The following is a 19,923-nucleotide window of genomic DNA, read 5'->3' as shown; positions in this document are numbered from 1 at the left end:
CCCGGACCAGCCCCTCTCCCTGGCCGGTCTCTGATCCGCCATCATCTCCCCCGACCAGCCCCTCCCCCTCCCCGTCTCTGATCCGCCATCATCTCCCCCGACCAGCCCCTCCCCCTGGCCCATCTCCACACCCTCCCCCTGCTCTCTAAGTCAGACGTGTTTTGGATATTCCCCAGACACCCTGCACGCCCTGCCACTCTGCTTTGCTGGCGCAGTTCCTTCTACCTGTGTACCCCTCCCCATACCCACATACCATATCTGTCCTACAAGACTCAACTCAAATACCCCTTCCCCATGCAGCTCCCTGACCTCCAGCTGGCAGCCAGTCATGCCTCCTGGCCCCGGGGTGCCCGATCTGTATCACCTTGATGTGTCCTCTGAGCATGATTAGCCCCCCGTGAGTCTGAGCACTCCTAGAGGCCAAGTCCCTCGGCCGTGTCTTCTCTCTGCCAGGAAGGGGCTCGCCCCCAGGAGGTGCAAGTCTGCAAATTAGCCGAGTATGTGAACAAAAGAGAACTATCGACACAGTCCTTACCTTTTGTTGCTTACCCTACACAGAAGAGGTGACATTGACTCGACACCCATTAATGAGTGCCCACCATAACCCAGGAACGAGGTCTGTAGTCCTGGGAGAAACACAAGATTCCTGCTCCCCTGGCCCATCAGGCATCTAGGCAGGCTGTGAAGGTGTGAGCACAGATGCATGCCAAGACTCAGAGGCAGCCCTGAAGCGAGACCTTTGCAGGATGGGGCGGCATGTCTTGGGTGCCTGTGCATGGCACAGACACTGTGGAGGCAGGAGGTTCAGGCAGGAGGAGAGGCCCAGTGGCTTCATGGGGCGCTCTCTGTTTCAGCTGCTCACCAAAGATGCAAAGCAGAGGCTGGGCTGCCAGGAGGAGGGGGCTGCAGAGGTCAAGAGACACCCCTTCTTCAGGAACATGAACTTCAAGCGCTTAGAAGCCGGGATGTTGGACCCTCCCTTCGTTCCAGACGTGAGTAACACCCCCCAGCCCCCAGCAGCTCCCTTCGCAGGGTACCCAGGGCTGCCCCCCAATGCTGCTTCACAGTGAGCTGGTGCAGAGTGTGGGGCACATCGTGTCTTTGTGGGGACCAAAGAGTCCCCTCCCAGCCACTCCTTGCCTAAGCTGCAGATGAACTTCACGCCAGGCAGTGCAGAAGAGGCACGGGCCGGGGAGCCCACACTGGCTTCCAAAGACTTGGGCACTTTCCCGGGTCTGGGAGTCCGGGACAGATTCCTTCTAAGCATTCGTTTCCTCCCTGACCAATGAAGCCAGTAACACTCACGCCTCCCGCCTGCCTGGGAGATTTGAGGGTGAAGTGAGAATTGAACGGGGAATGCTTCCAAGAGCATTGAGGGCCACCACGTTCAGTTCAGCGTGCATGTGTTGAGCACCTACTGCAGACGCCAGGTTCTGGGCCAGGCAGGAACAAAAGAGGCCCCTCCCCCAGCAGCTTACATTGCAAGGAGTCGTGTCTTCCCAGGAGGTCCCCAGGTCCACCAGTCGGTGTGTGAGGCAAGATTCCAGCTGAGGTAGAACTGTCCTTGAAAGTCCCCTGCATGGTCAATAAATCATGAGCTCTCAGCTGGATCAGAGGCCCAAGAGAGGCAGACCAGGCAGAGGCTGGGTAATCTGTGTGGGATACGAGCTGTGAATTCGGGGCCTGCTCTTTGTGAAGTCAGGGAGTCAGAAGCCAGGAAGGCCTGCTGTGTCTCAGCTCCTGCCACGCTCCCACAGATGACCCCTTGCTGGCAGTGGGGGCTGGGCCGGGGCTGTGGAGGCCAGGGGACCAGTGGTGTGCTGCAGGCGAATGACCGCATCTCCGGAGAGCTCATATGCACATCTCTTCCCAATTCCGTGTCCAGTGGCTTTGCGTCGGCAGCTTACAGTAGATCCCAGTGGTGGCATCTGCACAGCAGCAATTTGCAAATGCTACAAATCGGGGCCTCTGCATCCCCCTCCCGCAGAACCAGTGGTTATCACTTACCAGTACCGCGCTGAGTGGAGACGGGTGGGGACCGTCCTTGGAACTCTGGCACCCCCTGTAGGTGGGGTTCCCCTGGTCCTCTGGGACAGCAGCGGGCTTGGGAAGCTGCTGGGTGCAGATCAGTATCCATGGCAACCACACCACAGCCCCTGTCCGGCCGGGGGGGGTGTGATGGGTAATCAGGGAATGCTTTTTGGAGAAACATGGGGGCCACTGAGAATGTAAAGAGTAGGGCCAGGCGTGGTGGCTCATGCCTGTAATCCCAGCACTTGGGAAGGTTGAGGCAGTCGGATAACCTGAGGTTAGGAGTTCGAGACCAGCCTGACCAACATGGTGAAACCCCATCTCTACTAAAATATGAAAATTAACCGGGCATGGTGGCACGCACATATAATCCCAGCTACTCAGGAGGCTGAGGCAGGAGAATCGCTTGAACCCAGGAGGCAGAGGTTGCAGTGAGCTGAGATTGTGCCACTGCACTCCAGCCTGGGCGATAGAGCGAGACTCCATCTCAAAAAAAAATAGCGAAAGTCACGGAATGCTGCCAACTCAAATCTCCAGATGAGCTTGAGCAGGCAGGGGGAGAATGGTAATCACAGCATTGCTCTCGACTCTGGCTGCCTGGGGAACCGCGGGGGGAGCATGAGCAACACTCGCCTTGGACCCGGCGCCCAGGGAGGCTGGGGTAAGACTTCGGCTTTGGGAGTTCTGAAACCTCCCCAGCTGGTTCTAGTGTGCAGCCAGGGTTGAGAGTCACTATTATGAGAAGTGCCACGCGCAGGGGTGTGTTGTTTATTTGTCGTTTGTTTTCAGTGTCGAGGGCTTTGGGAGCGGCCACTCCTTGGTATTCCAGGAAACCACATAGCATGACTGCATGAACATCATGGTTGTGCCACTGGGCTGATGTCCGAAATTAGAGAGGATGTGGGCACCCAGATTGGGGGTGTGGCAAAGGTTTGGAACCCGGGTGGCCATCCTTGTGGCCTCTGGGCTACCTGTTGCTATGGTGATGGGCTGAGATTAGTCATGGCATTGGAACTATTTCTCTACCTTCCAGCACACTCCAGGTCCCATGCCAGGCCCCAAGGGAGATCCCACGGCGCACAAAACGGTTGGTTGTTTCCTACATGGAACTTCCAGTCTGGAAAGGAGGAGGGTTGTCAGCAAAACCCCTTAAATACAAGTAGAAATATGAGTCACAAGAGAAGAGAACAGGTAGCCTTAAGGAAGATTGGAGAGTAGCAGGGCCTCCGTGCGTGCACCCAGGCACGGCTGGAGAAGAGTGTTCTGGGCCCCAGAAGCAGCGTGTGGAAGGAGGCGGCTCTGAGGATCAGGGCGACTGACTGTCCTGCTTTGCCTGGGACTGTCCTGCTTTTAGCACTGAAAGTCCTGTGTCCTCAGGACACAGGGACAGTTGGTCACTCTGGGAGTGACGCTGGCCATCTCGAATCAGGGCATTAGGAGGATGAGGTAGCAGAGCCCCACAAGGCGCACAGCCTGACAAGGTGCACAGAGCAGCCCGCCAGTGCCCTCCTCCCCCCACCGTGTACCCTCTGGCCCAGGGCCCCTATTCCTGGCATCTGAGGCCTCAGGTGAGCAAAGGCTGCAGGCCCTGGAGTGTGAAGTCACTGTGAGCTGGGGACTTTGCCTTTTCCCCACTGGCCCTCCCCAGGCTGCATGCCAGCCCCCCACAGTCATCCCCGCCAGCCCCCGATGGTCGTCCCCGCCAGGCCCCCACGGTTGTCCCTGCCAGCCCCCAATGGTCATCCCCACCAGCCTCCACAATTGTCCCCACACCACTGTCAGGGCTGCTGCCACGTTCCTAAACCACAAGCGCTGTTAGTGACATCATCTTTTTCACTTCCATTGACACTTTTTAAAAATAAAAATCAACGTATTTTAAAAGGAAACCTTTGCAAGGAAATAATAGCCATGAAAGAGGAGTTTGGGTGTGCAAGATAACTTCCTGTTCCATTACAGATTTTTAAAATACGCTCATTTCTAACATTCCTCTGCAAGCCACCCAGGGCCAGTTTCGTGAGCTTGACCTGGGCACCCCTTAGGGCACCCTGGCCCCACACCTGGCTCCGTGCCCTCTGTTGCCATCTTAAAATTCTAAATGTGCAACATGGGCCCTGCGTTTTCATTCTGCGCTGACCGCGTGAATGATGTGGTCCTGCTTCCAGCTAAAAGTCCGCTGAGTTCCACGGTGGCGTGCACCCCGGGCTTTGGGAACGAGAGAAGCGTGGCAGCTCAGCACCCGGACACCCCTGCCCCCACCCCTGCTTCCACCCACATGCACTTGGGCCCATGGTTTGCTCTGCTGGGGACAGCATGGCCTCGAGCCTTGAGCTGGAGACCAGCGCAGACCGGAGGGGAGAGTCCCAGAAAGTGCCGAGCCCTGAGACCATTGCTAGAACCTTCCTGGCATGGCGGAACCCTCACTGAGCTGGTGCACTGATGCACAGCCTTCGAATTAGCCACATGTCAGGAGACTGTGAGCAGGAGGTAGCCTCTACCCTCCAGTGACAGATGTGTCACCAGGTCTAGGGATTCCTTGGCACCCCACCTGGGGCCGTCTGTGTAAAGGCCTCATCTCCAGGGCCTCTGGGAAGCCTCCCCGCACCAACCTTGAACTCTTAGAGGGCAAGGTCCACCCAGGTTCATCTCTGCCCTGGCATAGAGCAGGCCCCCAGTGCACAGTTGAGGATGAGTAAGGTAAAAGATATGCCCTGGTACAATAATAATACCAGCTCCCAGTTACGGGCGCCAGGCTCGGTGGCCAGCACTGACAGCAGCCCCAACGAGGGACCTTGTTGTCCCCATTTTGCCGGGAAGGAAACAGGACACAGGCCTCAGGGGATATGAGACTTCCCCAGAGTTCATAAGCCCCGCTGCTGGGACTGCAGCCCATGTCTGTCCCATACTGGTAAGGGAGCGATGGCAAAAGGAGCCCTGGACTGGGCACCCAGGTGCCCCGAGCTCTTGTGTCACCCCTGCCAGCGTCCCTTTCATGGATCTGAGGGAGGGCGGCACTCTCACCTGGAGGGATCCTGCAAAACACAACCACAGGCCATCATCCGAGGTGGACAGGAAGCCCAGCCAAGCCACTGGGGCCAACCCCTCCCCTGGACTCACCTGCCCCTGAGCCACACGCCCTCCAGCCACCACCCACAGCAGTTCTAGGGGTGGGTCCTGGGCAGACTCCCCTCTGCTCCCCCGTTAAAACCCCAAGGCCTGGGCTTGGGGCCACTGGAGCCGCAGGCAGGACACATGTGTGACCAGCCCTGTGCCCCTGGCAGCCCCGCGCTGTGTACTGTAAGGACGTGCTGGACATCGAGCAGTTCTCCACTGTGAAGGGCGTCAATCTGGACCACACAGATGACGACTTCTACTCCAAGTTCTCCACGGGTTCTGTGTCCATCCCATGGCAAAATGAGGTGAGCGGGGTAGGCCACTTGCTTGGCACTGGTTGGGAGGGAGGGACTGACGGGGGGAAGGAGGCGTCAGGAATATGAGTTTGGCGGCAGGAGGATGAGCGCGTGGTTTCTGTTTTCTCCATGAAGGCAGCACATAAAAGCTGTCAGTGGCCAGGCAGGGAGCTGTGGCCACCACGGGCCAGTCATTGAGGGGGAGCCTCGCCCAGCCCCTGAGACCTGGAAGGGTTGTGGCTCATGGGCAGGTGAGGCCAGGGGAGGGGTCAGCCCCAGTGGCTCTGCTGCTGGGCTTCCTGACCACCCCAGGTGACGGCCTGTGTTTTTTCTCACGGCCCCTCCAGATGATAGAAACAGAATGCTTTAAGGAGCTGAACGTGTTTGGACCTAATGGTACCCTCTCGCCAGATCTGAACAGAAATCACCCTCCGGAGCCGCCAAAGAAAGGGCTGCTCCAGAGAATCTTCAAGCGTCAGGTGAGACACCTGTGCCTGGCGAGTCCCGGCGCCAGCCCCGAGACCCCTGGCTCACTTCCATGGGAAACCAGAAGACCCACAGGAGAGATCCTCGGAGGGCTCGGGAGTCTGGGGCAGTAGCAGCCTGGAGGGTAACTGATATGTCTGAGGCCCCTGACACCCACTGCAGCTGATGGGATCCCCACGGCAGAAGGGCAGAGCCGGCCCAAATTCACCCTCCCTCTGGGTTTCTCCACCTTGACACTATTGGCACCTGGGGCCAGTTAATTCCTTGTCACAGGGCTGTCCTGTGCATCACAGGATTTGAGGCAGCAAGCTTGGCCTCCACCCACCAGATGCAGCAACACCCCATTCCCCAGTCATGACAGCCCATAAAAGCGCCAGACATTGCTGAATGTCCTTGGGGGGGCACAGCCACCCCTGGTTGAGAACCGCTGCCCTCTCTGGTCCTTATGAAGCCTCAGTCATGTAAAGACTGAACATCATAAGCTCAGGGAGAACTGGGGGTAGAAGCTGATCCCGCAGAACCTTCCGGCTCCTGGGATGGCCCCCATCCAGTGCTGTGCCCTCCAGCTGGCAGCCAGAGGAGACAGGGCTGTTGGGAAACGAGTCACAGCCTGGCCCTGGGTAAGGGCTGGTGTGAGCCAGTGGAGGAAATGCCGGGGAAGGGCCCCCAACTCACCCCACACCGTGAAGGGGGCCACCATACACCCCATCTTGGCCTGGCCCTTGAGGAAGCTGTGGTCCAGTGTACCCATCCTGGAGCCTCGGAGGTTCCCCCACCTGGTTCTGCTCCTTCCTCCCTTCGCCAAAGAGCCAGCTCCAGGATAGGCACACTAGGCCAGTGATAATATAAAAATATAACACTTCAATGCTTCCATCAAGTAAAATGGAAGTTCTAGGAAGAATGACCTCCCTCCCTTCACGGCCGGGCACGCTGAGAACACCCTGGGTCCTAGAAAGAGAAATTACCATGTAGTCTCACAGACCCGGGTTCAAACTCAGCCCTGACACTTCTTGGTTATGTGGAAACTTACGGAACCTCTCCTGCCTCAGTTTGCCTGCCTGAAACATCAGGATAGAAATGCCTGCTGCCTAGAGCCATGGGTGGCGGCCCTTAGCGTGGTGTGGGCACCAGCACCTGTGAAGCAAACGTTCCTTGCCTCCCTCCTCCTCCCCTCTGCAACATGAAGGGCCCATCACACACGGGATGCAGAGGGAGGGCCCGAGGAATGGGAACGACCACGCATCTTTCCCAGGTGGGCCCTCGCTAGAGCCCTTTGCATACGAGGCCCCATTGTATCCTCCCAGCCACCCTTTGCGGAAGCTGCTCTTCTCCCGTGTTACAGGAGAGGAAACTGGGAGACGGAATTGCATGCCCAAGGCCACTCTGCGAGGGAGGGGCAGACTGAGAATTCCAGCTCGGGCAGTGTAACCCTAGGCCTGCAGGCTTAAGCAAGGTGGATATTATTGGGGGGTCGCCTCCACCCTGATGGGAGGTTCTGTTAATTCTTTGGCTCTTCCCATTTACCAGATAAAGCCCTGTGCCTCCAGGGGTGGCCCTTGCACCTGGCTTTGAGGGGAGACTTCCAAAGGCCATGAAAAGCAAGGGTTAGAGCTGGTGGGGGCAGCCCCTGCCCCTCCCCAGGGCTCCCAAGACTGACTTCTGTTCTCTCCATCCCCTGTCTCCCCCAACCCCAACCCCAGCATCAGAACAATTCCAAGAGTTCGCCCAGCTCCAAGACCAATTTTAATCACCACATAAACTCAAACCACGTCAGCTCGAACTCCACCGGAAGCAGCTAGTTTCGGCTCTGGCCTTGAAGTCCACAGTGGAGCCAGCCCAGACCTTCTCCTTAGAAGCGGAAGTGCTGGAGCTTCTGCTCTGGTGGGGCTGCCAGGGGAGCCCCCCAGGAGCTGGGGAAGGAGGCCGTCCATCCCGTCGACGTAGAACCTCGAGGTTTCTCAAAGAAATTTCCACTCAGGTCTGTTTTCCGAGGCGGCCCCAGCCGGGGTGGATTGGATTTGTCTTTGGTGAACATTGCAATAGAAATCCAATTGGATACGACAACTTGCACGTATTTTAATAGCGTCATAACTAGAACTGAATTTTGTCTTTATGATTTTTAAAGAAAAGTTTTGTAAATTTCTCTACTGTCTCAGTTTACATTTTGTATATTTGTATTTAAAGAAAGTGAGACTTTGAGGGTGTATATTTTCTGTGCAGCCACTGTTAAGCCATGTGTTCCGAGGCATTTTAGCGGGGAGGGGTTTACCAAAAAAAAAAAAAAAACAAATGTGACTCAAGACTTCCAGAGCCTCAAATGAGAAAATGTCTTTATTAAATGTAGAAAGTGATTCACACTTCACCTTTAAAGGATTGCTTGTATTTACCCACATCTATCCCTGGAGCCATTTCCTCACATTGATATCACCCTTCTGTCAGCTTGGAACGATCTGAATTAAATGTTCCAGACACACGTGGGACTTCTCCCTCCCAGCCAGAATGTCCTCTCCTGGGGCCCTCGGAGTCGTCTGGGCTGAGCCCTTCTCCTCAAGGGGCACGCCGAGCCACCGTTGCACCCACCTCTGTCTGTTCTTCCTTCCGGAAGCAGCTGGCACGCAGATCCAGATGTTTACAGCCAGGGGGGCGATGGGCCTCTTTCCTCCTAAGCAGGTCCTGACTGCTAAAGCCAGTTGTTTTCAAGAGGCTTGCATTGGGGGATTTTTGTTCTATTTTTAACAGAAGCATAGGATCGTAAAGATTCGTCAGGAAACCCCAAGTGTCCCAAAGCCTCAGGGCCCGTGGGAGCATCAGGAGGTGAGTCCGTGCACTCATCCTAACGGAGCACCACTGAGTCTGTAGCGGGGAGGGAGGCTGGCCCAGGGACCTGGCGTGTCACTGAAACGTACACAGGGTTTCGAGACCTTCACAGCCCCACCAATGTGCTGGCCCCTGTGGCACGGATGGGGCAGTCTCTCCGGGCAAACGAGAGGCCCAAGGAGAGACCGGGCCACCAGGAGCTCAAGACAAAGTCACCCAGGAAGGTGGGGCAGAGGCAAGATCTATCGGACACTTCAAAGTTTCAGGCAGGAGCACCCAGAGGACTTGGTGGCTTTACCAGCCCAGGGGACTCTGAAGGCAGCCCCTAGACCCTTGTAGCAGGGCTGTCCATCCCCAGGGAGCAGCTGGCCACCTCCTACTGCCTCCATGAAGTGACCAGGGGCCAGTCTGCTCCCACCTCCCGTCCAGGACAGGGTGAACATTTGATCTCACTGTCCCCTGCCTGGCTGAGTCCCTGGTATCTGACTCTGCCACCCAGCAGCTGCCAGGGTCTCTCACCATGCGGACCCTGCCCTGGCTGCACCTGCACCCCCTGTCAAAGTGCGGACTCACAGGCTCCACCCCAAACCACAGAATGAGAATGCCTGGGAGTGGTGCCTAAGAACCTGCATCTTGTAAAAGCTCACCAGATCACTCTGATGACCCTGGAGTGTGAGCACCCCTGCTGTGGCCGTCAGCGGGGCTTTGAGGGTGATCATCCCAAACACATTTTTCTGGGTGACGCAGGCAGCATTGGAGCATGAGTCATGGGGAGGACAGTCGTGAGCACACCAGCCGCGAGGCCCGGTTTCCGTGCCTTCCCCCCGGACTCTACCCCTGGGTTCTGGGGCGTGCTGCTGAAAGAGTCCTGGCCTGTGGCACTGATCATTTTGAGGTCCTTTTACAAAGAAATGGGGGAGAAGAATTAGCTGGGCTTCCCTCAGATCTTTTTAATGCAGTATTTTTTTGTTCAAGACCACCTCTGGTTTTATGAGGCTCCTTCCATTACCTTTCTTGGGCTGAATACAAAACAAATACAGCCATATCCAAGTTTTCCAAGGAAGTGGAAAGCTCTTTGAACGGTATTTTAAGATCCTCAAGCTCTTGCTGAACTTCCTTTTTTGATGAAAAGAAGGACCATCGTCCTAGGACGGTCACCAACCCAAGCCACCACCCCAGCCACCCATCCAGGAGGTTGGTTCCTCTTACCCAGTTCATAGCAGCTCAGTCCTTACCAAATGGATTCTTGGTGTTGGAAAGCAGCCTCTTTTTATTCCTGAAAACCAGTGCCCTGTCCGTTTGCAGTAGAGAATCCCCAAGGAGCAAGAAAGATGACAGAAGTGTGGCTACCATGTTTCTAGTCACGAGAGCTCTGGTGGCACTATCACAAGACCTGTGCGTGGGTTCTATGATAACTTCAGTCTTCCATCATGTTCACCACCAGCCCTCCCTGAGTGCCCAGAGGAGATGGGGGCAGAGTCACTTGGCCTATTAAAGCCTCCTATTCCTTCTGGCTCATGCATTGCTTTGTGGCAAGAGAAAGGAAGTCTTTAGACCAGTGCCCTTCTCCCTACTGAGTCCCCAGTCCTGTCCCTTCCCCTCCTCTAACCTTGTTTTCTGTAGCCACATTTTTTTTTTTTTGAGACAAGATCTCATTGTGTTGCCTAGGCTGAAGTGCAGTGGCATGATCCTGGCTCACTGCAGCCTTGAACTCCTGGGCCCAAGCTGTCCTCCTGCCTCAGCCTCCCAGGTAGCGGGGACCATAGGCGTGCACCACCATACTCAGCCTAATTTTTTAAATTTTTTTGTAGAGACGGGGGGTCTTACCATGTTGCAAGGACTGGCCTCGAACTCCTGGACCCAAGCTATTCTCCTGCCTCAACCTCCCAGAGTGCTGAGATGATAGGCGTGAGCCACTGTCCCTGGCCTATAGCGGCCATTTTTTGAAAAGGTATTTTAAAATGAAAAGCAAACATCTTCCGCCCATCCACCTGTCCAGGATAAGGCATATTTGGACAGTGAACGGATTTAACTCTCTTGAATGCATTTGAGCTCTTCACCGAAGAGCCTTTCTTGCTCCAGGCATGACATTGTTTTCACCAGATGTTCACTGACTCCCTGCCTTCGAGGTGAGACATGGGGTCTCTTAGAAGCGTCTCTGCATCTGCATTTCAGGAGATGAGCTGCTGTCCCTGGTGGACAGAGGCGGCCTCTGCCGTGGTCACCATGATGACCTACAAGTGTTTATTGAGTCCCTTGGGGGCACCCAGAATACCACCCAGAATACCACCCAGAATAGCAAAAAGACCCAGTCCCCGCCTTGCGGAGGATGCACTCGCACCCCACAGCAGCCCATTCTCGCCTCTTCCTTGGCCAGGAACCCAGGGCTCCAGGGCTGCTCGCTGCTGCTGTGTCCTGCGCAGCCACAGGAGGCTTCCTGAAAGGCATTGCTCGGAGGGGCGGGAGCGGGGAGGCCTGGCCTGCCCCACAGACACAGCTGTGCGGCCTGGGTCATACACACATCGGCAAGCGGCTGCCGAGACAAATCGTGGTGGGGAGTCCTGGGGACACACACAGCCTTTGCATTGACAGCATCGTAGGATCAGAGCCCAGGTGAGCCCCTGGGGATACCAAGGCCTTCCCTTCCTGAAGCCGGGAAATCTCCCTGCCTCTCCTGGGAGCCTGGCCCCCCTGTAGAAATCCCTCCTCTTCCTCCACACCCTGTCCTTTCCCCAAAGGCTCGGTTGTCAGTTCCAGCTACCCATCGACTTCCACACTGAGCCGCTACCCTCAAAACGGAGGGGGCACTGCAACCTCCTTGAGCCTGGCATCCCAGGCCTTGCCAAAGGGGACGGTGGCTTCCTGGATAATCGGAAATCTCTGAGAAGAAGAGGAAACGCCTGAGTGACACTCAGCTGTCCTCTGGGGTCCCCTGGTGTGCATGCATATCCTTCTGAATACCTGTATTTCCAAGAGGTGGTCTCCTGCTTTCATAACCCAACACTCTGAGATGGGATCTTCAAACTGTTTAGCCCTGGCTGTGGAAAGATAGTGAGTATGACGAATTTGTACATTTGGAAGTGACATCGCTGTGTGAATTACGAACACAGAGAGCTTCCATCTTCCTGATCACAATAGACCATGATCGCAAAGCCTCCTCTCCCAGAGACCCCTTCTGCACCTGCCCTCCCCCCGCACCACCCAGCTGTTGAAGCTCAGCGTGTGCAAGTCAGACCCTGCACAGGCCGGGGATGTCTCACCTGGCCTAAACGTAAAGGCTTGTGCCAGAGACAGTGATTGAAAACATTTGAAAAGCCAGCTCTCCCTGGCAGAGAAAGACACTTCCCCCGAAGTGGAATCTAGACATCTTTCCCCAGTCCATCAAGAAGTCATTTTTGTAACAGTCCCTAAGCAAGTGTTCTCAATTAGAAGAGTTTAGTGGCTGTTGGTGTTGTTAAATAATAATAATCCTTCTAGCATCCAAAACTTTCTAATTTTTTCAGGGAGATTTGGACATTCATGAATGGAAACTTCCATGGTGGCGGTCACTCCTGAAGGCAGCGGCTTCCATTCTCCCACTGCTCTAACTCTGTGTGTTCCGTCTACCATGTCACAGTGCCACTGGATCTAGATGGAACCACTCTTGTTGTTTTTAAAAGAGAAATAAATTCCTTAATTGAAATAGCATGGTGTCTCTCTCCTGCTGCTGAGCTCTTGTTCTGTTTCTTCTGCATACGACAGCTGTCCCCAAGATACCTGTGGCCTTTGGGTTAACCCTTTCCTAAGGTTGACAGTGGAACCCACCCAAATCCGGACCCCACACCGACCACCCCCTGAACTACCCACAGATGGCCCAGCTCCAGTGGGCAGAGCCCAAGAAAACCTGAATTCTTACCAAGCCATTGGCTTCTGATCTCAAGCCCAGCAAATGGTTCTAGAAGTGCTCTGGCCACTTGGCACCGAGGAGGAGCTGGGCGACAAGGGTTCGAGTCAGTGCCAGCACCATGACACCAAACGGCACGTTTGTAGGTCCCACCGCCTGGTTTTATACAGAAGAGGCAGGCTCTGCAGAGGGAGCCATTGTGGCTCTCCAGGCTTCACCATGCCAGGCACATGCTGGAACATGAGGCAGCCAGTGAGGCACAGTGGCCCTTGCACTTTGGAATGGGGATTCCCGATCTGGGACCCAAGACCTCTTCTGTCTCCCTCCACCTGCTCGCCTTAGCTGTTAGAATGAGCAGGGCTTACTCTGAGATGTTCATGTTTAAAATAAAGGTAAAAATAAAAAACAACAATAAATAGAATGAGCAGGGCTTGGACTCAGCCGACACCCTACTGATGATATCACCATAAACAGGCCACTCTGAGCCTCGGTGTCTTCATCTGTAAATGGGATCACACCTCAGTGATGGGGCTGCTGGAGGATTCAGTGGGAACTCGTGTGCCACCTAGCACAGAGGCCTTGGCTTTGAGCAGAGGCCTGGCCTTGACCTCACACTCATTCACACCCAGCCCTGCCTGGAGCCACACTCCAGCCAGGCCTGGAGCCTGGGGAAGAATCTGCTTACTGGGGGACCCTGTGGAACTGGACAGAGAGAAAGAGGGGCCGGCTGGCAGTGAGGGAGGGATGAGGAAGGGGCTCTCCCAGGATAGAAGAATGGAGGGAACTCATGGCCGAGGATTTGCCAACCATATGGGAAGCCTTCAAGGGCAGAAGACACAGTGGCGGAGCAGGAAATGCTCTGATCTCAGAACAGGGACGGGGAGGATCTCCCCGCAGGGCCCAGCTGTGTCTCTGGGGCTTTCACCACTCCTGAGCCTCCACTGCCCAAGCCAGCCTCCAGGCAGACAGAAGCTGCCATCTCTCCTGGGACAAGCAGGGTGTCAGCGGGAGAAACTCCAGCCGCATGACTCCAGCCCCCCCCTCACCATTTACACTGCCCTGCCCAGCAGCTTTGGCCCCTTCCCAGGCAGATGGAGTGGGCTGGGCAGGAGGAGCACCCACCTCTCACCTCCACACCTTTCAGGCCCATGCTCATCCTGTCCACACCAGACAACCGTGGATTTGGTGAGGGGACCAAAAGAACCTCCATCTAACTCATTTTCAGGAAAGGCTCAAAGCCATCATCCCCAGGCCCCAGAGAGCTCCAAGCCAGAAGCCCTCTGGGAGATGGTCCTTAAGGCCGTTGGGATCCACCTGCCATCCCCAGAGACCGTGAAGAGGAGGGAGAACTGGGGCCCTGGGAATAGACCCTTGAACCACAGCATGGCAGGGCTCCTGGTACCACTTTGCCCAGAAGTTCGCCAAGCCAAACATTGTCCAGGCGTGGGCCAGTTGTCATGGGGACTTGGCTTAACTGTCTTGGGGGAAAAAGCAGGAAAAACCCATTCAGCAGGCCATGGGGTGAGTTCTAGAGTTTGCACTCTAGAGGCATCCACTACTGGCAGGTAAACCAGAAGGTGCAGAAGCAGCACCTGTCACGCTTGAGGAGTTCCGACTCACTTGGCATCTTGATAAACTAGAATCTGACTCGGCGGGTCTGGGGTAGGGGACAGTCTGCACTTCTAAGTACTCCTGGGTGAAGCCACTGGTCCTCAGACAACACTTTGAGTAGAGAGGCCTTAGAAAGCCCCAAACCTGGTCAGGCACCGTTTCTCATGCCTAATCCCAGCACTTTGGGAGGCCAAGGTGGGCAGATCACCTGAGGTCAGGAGTTCGGGACCAGCCTGGCCAACATAGTGGAATCCCGACTCTACTAAAACTACAAACATTAGCTGGGTGTGGTGATATGCACCTGTAATCCCAGCTACTCGGGAAGCTGAGGCAGGAGAATCCTTTGAACCCGGGAGGCGGAGGTTGCAGTGATCTGAGATTGCATCACTGCATTCCAGCCTGGGGGACAGAGTGAGACTTTGTCCCCAAAAAAGAAAAAAAAAAGAAAGAAAGCCCAAACGGAATGGCAGGCTGGGTCTATAGTCAAACCGGGTCCTGCATTCTGTGGTACAGAAGTTTTATTAATACTCACCAACATTTGCCCAGCCCTTGAGGGGAGCTGATACCAGTAGTTTTCAAAGTCTGACACCCTCACCCCTACAGGCGGCAGCAGCAGCCCTGTGAACTTCTGAGAGATCCAGATTCCTGCTCCCTGCGCCAAGCCTATTGAGTTAGGAGTCTGGGTAGGATCTATGAACAGGACCCCCCAGATGACAGGTGCACACTCCAGTTTGAGGCCCACTGATTTACAGAGCACTTTCATCTCATCGAGAACCCTTAGGGCAAAGCAGCCGCTGGTCTCCTTGCTGACGGCTTTTCAGAGTCACAGAGGGCTGAAGAGGGCGAGGCTCTTACCTGCAAATGGAAGCAGGTGGGTACAATTGGCTACCACTGTTCTTAAACAAAAGGAAAGAGGATACAACATAGAATGCTACTGTTGTATTTTTAATGAAGAGATAAACCAAGAAAAGGAAAAAAGTTTCCTATAGGGAGAAGGAAGCCACCAGGGTAGGAGAGTGGGAGATAGATATAAAAGCCCGTCTGCTCAGAAATGTGCCTTGTCTTATAGATTTGACTTTGCAAGCACGTGTCAAATAAAACACAAATCCAGACCCAGTGGGGAGAGACCTATTTGAAAGATTTTTGCAAGGGAGGAAAGTGGCTATTGCAACAGGGGCTGGGATGGAGACCACTGCAAAATGGAGAAGGATTTACCATGCCATCTGCAAGGGTCTTGAGGGTTAGGTGGAAAGATGATCTCTTTTGTAGAGAGAACAAGGCTAGAAAGAGCCAGGTGTGGCAAGTGGGATGCAAGGGTGATATGATCAGATAAATAGATCAGAAAATGTCACCCTGAGGCGGTCTCTGCTCTGGAGGGGCTGCCTGCAGGCTCAGGCTGAGAGTTGGTCAAAGTTTAGGGTCCAGGAGGAAGGAGTGAAACTTACCTAAGTCTGGCTAGCAAGCATTTTGTTTCCATGGATCAGTGGGAACAGGCCATTCCGCTAATCATTTATGAGGCAAAGAATGGAAATTTGGAGGGTCTGTGACTGGCCTTTCATAGATAAATAAGGGGGACATCCCTGGGCCTTATGGAAGTCTGATGTGGTTGGCTATATCCCCACCCAAATCTCAAATAGTAATTCCCATAATTCCCACATGTTGTGGGAGGGACCCAGTGGGAGGTAATTGAATCATGGGGACAGGTCTTTCCCATGCTGTTCTCATGATAGTGAATAAGTCTCATGAGATCTGATGGTTTTATAAAGGGGAGTTCCCCTGCACACACTCTCCCTTGCCTGCCACCATGTAAGACGTGCCTTTGCTCTTCCTTTGCCTTCCACCATGATTGTGAGGCCTCCCCAGCCATGTGGAACTGTGAGTCCATTGAACCTCTTTCCTTTATAAATTACCCAGTCTTGGGTATGTCTTTATTAACAGCATGAGAACAGACTAATGCAAAGTCATATGGGGAAAGGTGGTTTTTTGCAGCATGTTGTTTTCCTGGACAACAAAAGTGTGAGGATAATCTCTTGTTTTGGCTTTTTGTTGTTGTTTTGTTTTGCTTTATGAGACAGGGTCTTACTCTGTCACCCAGGCTGGGGTGCAGTGGCGCAATCATGGCTCACTGCAGCCTCTAATTCCTGGGCTCAAGCAATCCTTCCACTTCAGCCTCCAGAGTAGCTAGGATTACAGCTGTGTCCAACCACACCCGGCTAACTTTTTAAAGATTTTTGCAGAACTGGGATCTCATTATCTTACCCAAGCTGGTCTTGAACTCCTGGCCTCAAGGAGGAGGAGTTGAACTCCTGGCGCACACCTGTTGAGCCTATAATCCCAGCTACTCAGGAGGCTGAGCCAGGGGAATCGCTTGAACCTGGGAGGCAAAGGTTGCAGTGAGCCAAGATCATGCCACTGCACTCCAGCCTGGGCGACGGAGCAAGACTCTGTTGCAAAAAAAAAAAAAAAAAAACAATTGCCATTTCTAAAAATAATAATAACAAATGAAGGGATGAATGAAGGTTGAAAAATACTGGGGTTACCATTTACATTGTACTCTAGTACTTCTTGGAGTTATGCTATTCAGATGTTCTAGGATGGATGGATGACTGAATGGATGGGTAGAAGAAAGGAATGAAGGAGGGAAGGAATGTGGGAAGGAAGGAAGGAAGGAAGGAAGGAGGAAGGAAGGCAGGCAGGCAGGCAGGCAAGGAAGGAAAAGGAAAGGAAGATCCATGACTATGAATGAATAGATGGTTAGATGGATGGAAGCAAAATGGGTTGGTGGGTAGATGGATTGGATGAGTGGATAGAAGGAAGGAAAGGTGGGTGAGTCGATGGATGGATAGATGAATGGATGGATGGATGGTTAAGTGGGTGGAAGGAAGAAGGGTGGGTAGGTGGTGGTGGATGGATGGATGGATGGATGGATATATAAAAAGATGAGTAGGTGGGTAGATGGATGGATGTGTGGATGGATAGATTAATAGATGAATGAATGGATGGCTCGATGGACAGATGGATAGAAGAGAGGAAAAGTGGATGAATGGTTGGATGGTTGGCCATGGTCCTGTGAACAAGATATGCTCCATATACAGACCCAGTGGAGCATAAGCCTCTACAAAGGAGCACCTGTGCAGAGCAGACCTTCCCCAGAGAATGTCCAAACCTTTGCCTGGTATCTTGTATTTATGCAAGTGACACTTAGCCCAGCAGAATCAGGAATGGAGGATGGTTATTTAACCAAGGTCTACAGCTTTTGATATGGCAGCCCCTGGCCTTCAAGTACTTCTGTGTGGCAGTACCCAATGCAATGATGTGGGACAGAGTGCGCATTCTGAACTCTACGTAGAAGGGTTGGGCCAATGCTGGTCACCATAGTGACTCCATTTCTGCCATTAAGGATCTGGTAAAGACACTCAGGTTGGAACAGGTTTTTACTACTCCTTCTGGATAACTACAGTGAGTCAGGGAGTAAGAGAGAAGTATTAGAATTAAAGCTGAAGTCCCCTCAGGGCACCAGAGAACCCTGGAAGGAGATTTTGTCCCCAGCCCTCGGCAGAAAGGAGAGGAGCTTAGGGCTCAACTCCCAACACAGACTCGCCTGCGCACCTGCATGCCGCCCAGACCTGGCTCAGGGGAGGGGACGCTGTCGGGAGAAGGTTCTAGCCAGGTGACCCCATGACCTAGCCGCCAGCTCTGCTCCGGCCACCACTTGTGAGCCCCCAAGGCAGCAGCTGGCTCTCCACCCAGCTCCAGACACAGACTGGTCCCTGAGTGAGAATCCATTTCTGTGAAGGAGAAAGTGTTAAGTGGAAGGGGTGAGGGTTCCTTCCTCTTAGCCTGGGCATCCCAAGGCTCCTGCAAGCTCACTGCAGGCGTGCACTTGAGGCTGGTGTGTTTCTCTGGGAGCAAACCTCCTCCTTCCTGTGAGGTCCTGTAAGGCACTGAGAAGTCCCACCCAGCCTCATGGGGACCCACTGGGGATGTTTTTTGCTTTTTCTAAGAGAAGCCAAATATTTCCTTTAATGGAGAAACACCAAAAAAACTTCTCTTAAAAATGCTTGTTTTTCTGAGTTGTCAGAATTAACCCGGAAGGAGGTAACAAACGGGTTAGGTCCATTAGCCACTCAGAGTAACTAAGTAATTTGCAAGAGAATTAACAGCCTGGGTGTCCTCAGTGTTCCTGGGCCAGGCCAGCTTCCCCGGCAGGCAGAGGTGCACTGTCATCAGGAGGCATGAGCAGTTCGCTGCTGGGCCAGGCCCTGTGGTCTGCTTGTTGGAGGAACCACCCACCCAGACATCCACCCTGCCCAGCGAGCCTGGCCGTGGCCATGGTCCTGCCAGCGGGTGCTGCCCCTCTTTGCTCACACGTGACTCACAGCTCCCGTAACACAGTGAGAGCTTCCCAAGGCACAGCCAGGGCACCAAGCTGGGTATGGGCTGCAAGCACTTCCTTTTGCAATTAGTAAACAAGAAGTGGTGTTTATAAACAGTCACCATCTACCCAAGTCTCAGTATCTTCACAAACAACGCTCCATAAACTGAGACTCAGAGGGTCTCTGTGTCTTGTCCAAGTTGACTAAGCAAATGAGAGGCTGAAACTCACAGTTGGCTTCAGAGTCCGTGCGCTTTCTGCTCTGTGTTGCCGGCTTCCTTTCCTCCGCTGGGAGAACAGTCCTCAACCCAGCCAGCACCCCCAGCTCTCTGGGCCTTGCAGTGGGAGGAATGTTCCTTCTGTAAAATAGGGAGCCAGTGGGCAGCTGGACAACCTGGGTTCCCAGTTGTTTTTTTTGTTTTGTTTTATTTATTTATTTATTTAAGACAGAGTTTTACTCTTGTCACCAAGGCTGGAGTACAATGGCGCGATCTTGGCTCACTGCAACCTCCACCTCCCAGCTTCAAGTGATTCTCCTGCTTCAGTCTCCCAAGTAGCTGGGATTACAGGTGTCTGCCACCATGCCTGGCTAATTTTTGTATTTTCAATAGAGGTGGGGTTTTGCCATGTTGGCTAGACTGGTCTCAAACTCCTGACCTCAAGTGATCCATCCACCTCGGCCTCCCAAAGTGCTGGGATTACAGACATGAGCCACCACGCCCAGCCTGAGCATCAGACTCAGCTAAGCCCTAGCTTCTCCAGGTGTGCTCTTCAGACCAGCAGCCTCTCCTGGGGACTTGTCAGGTGGTGGACCCTCAGGCCCCGCTGACACCTTCTGAATCAGGATGTGCCATTTAACCAGATCCTGCCCCAAAGCACGTTCAACATTTAGATTCTCAGGTTCTACCCCAGGGAGTTCAAGGTGGCCCAGAAACCAACCACACTCCCAAGGCAGCCCAGAAACTGACCAGCAGCTTTCCTGCTGGACACCATCCTCCTTGGCTCCTTGGGGAAAGCCCAGGGCTGGGTGGCTAGAGTTCTAGTTGTTACTACACGGTGCCTGGTTTGGGAGGAGAGTGGCTCCTTTGCCTCTGCTTGGATGGGGGCTTTAATGGCCCTACTGTCTCAGCTTTATGGAGTATTCTTTGGAAGTTGGAGGCGACCATTTTCCTGCCACTGAGGTCTCTGTCAGGGGGGTTGCTGCCTGCCCTGCCATCAGTCCTAGAGTGGTTCTGTTTTCACTGAGTCTCTTCATCGTGAGTGCAAAGAGCTTCAGAGAAAAGGAAATGCACTGGAGTCTCACTTGGAACTCT

General features: G+C 54.0%; 2 protein-coding genes across 7 annotated transcripts in view; both read left to right on the top strand.

Moving 5' to 3' along the window:
- Positions 1 to 8,279, top strand: part of GRK5 (G protein-coupled receptor kinase 5) — a 250,470-nt gene extending 242,191 nt beyond the window's left edge. For 5 of the 6 annotated variants that reach the window (XM_033181299.1, XM_033181333.1, XM_033181323.1 and 2 more), the window contains 4 exons: positions 855 to 992; positions 5,310 to 5,447; positions 5,786 to 5,917; positions 7,625 to 8,279. In XM_033181299.1, coding sequence (XP_033037190.1) covers positions 855 to 992; positions 5,310 to 5,447; positions 5,786 to 5,917; positions 7,625 to 7,723 — 507 coding nt within the window. In that variant the 3' untranslated portion in view covers positions 7,724 to 8,279. Of the gene's footprint in view, positions 1 to 854; positions 993 to 5,309; positions 5,448 to 5,785; positions 5,918 to 7,266; positions 7,378 to 7,624 lie in introns of all 6 variants that reach the window. The other variant, XM_033181314.1, reaches the window with a different exon arrangement.
- A 144-nt stretch (positions 8,280 to 8,423) lies between these two features.
- Positions 8,424 to 14,488, top strand: LOC117065912. The gene has a single exon (XM_033181350.1). It carries the CDS (start codon positions 13,150 to 13,152, stop codon positions 14,191 to 14,193), a length of 1,044 nt encoding a protein of 347 aa, XP_033037241.1. The 5' UTR covers positions 8,424 to 13,149; the 3' UTR covers positions 14,194 to 14,488.
- Positions 14,489 to 19,923: the final 5,435 nt, after the last annotated feature.

The sequence above is a fragment of the Trachypithecus francoisi genome, unplaced genomic scaffold (genome assembly GCF_009764315.1).
Source record: "Trachypithecus francoisi isolate TF-2019V2 unplaced genomic scaffold, Tfra_2.0 Contig01579, whole genome shotgun sequence".
In the NCBI taxonomy this organism is placed as follows: domain Eukaryota; kingdom Metazoa; phylum Chordata; class Mammalia; order Primates; family Cercopithecidae; genus Trachypithecus; species Trachypithecus francoisi.
Note: the sequence above shows the minus strand (reverse complement) of the source record. Positions and strands in the feature narration are given on the sequence as shown.

What these genes read in the sequence shown, in the direction of transcription:
- LOC117065912 (XM_033181350.1), top strand. Translation starts at nt 13,150, where the DNA reads ATGGGGCTGCTGGAGGATTCAGTGGGAACTCGTGTGCCACCTAGCACA.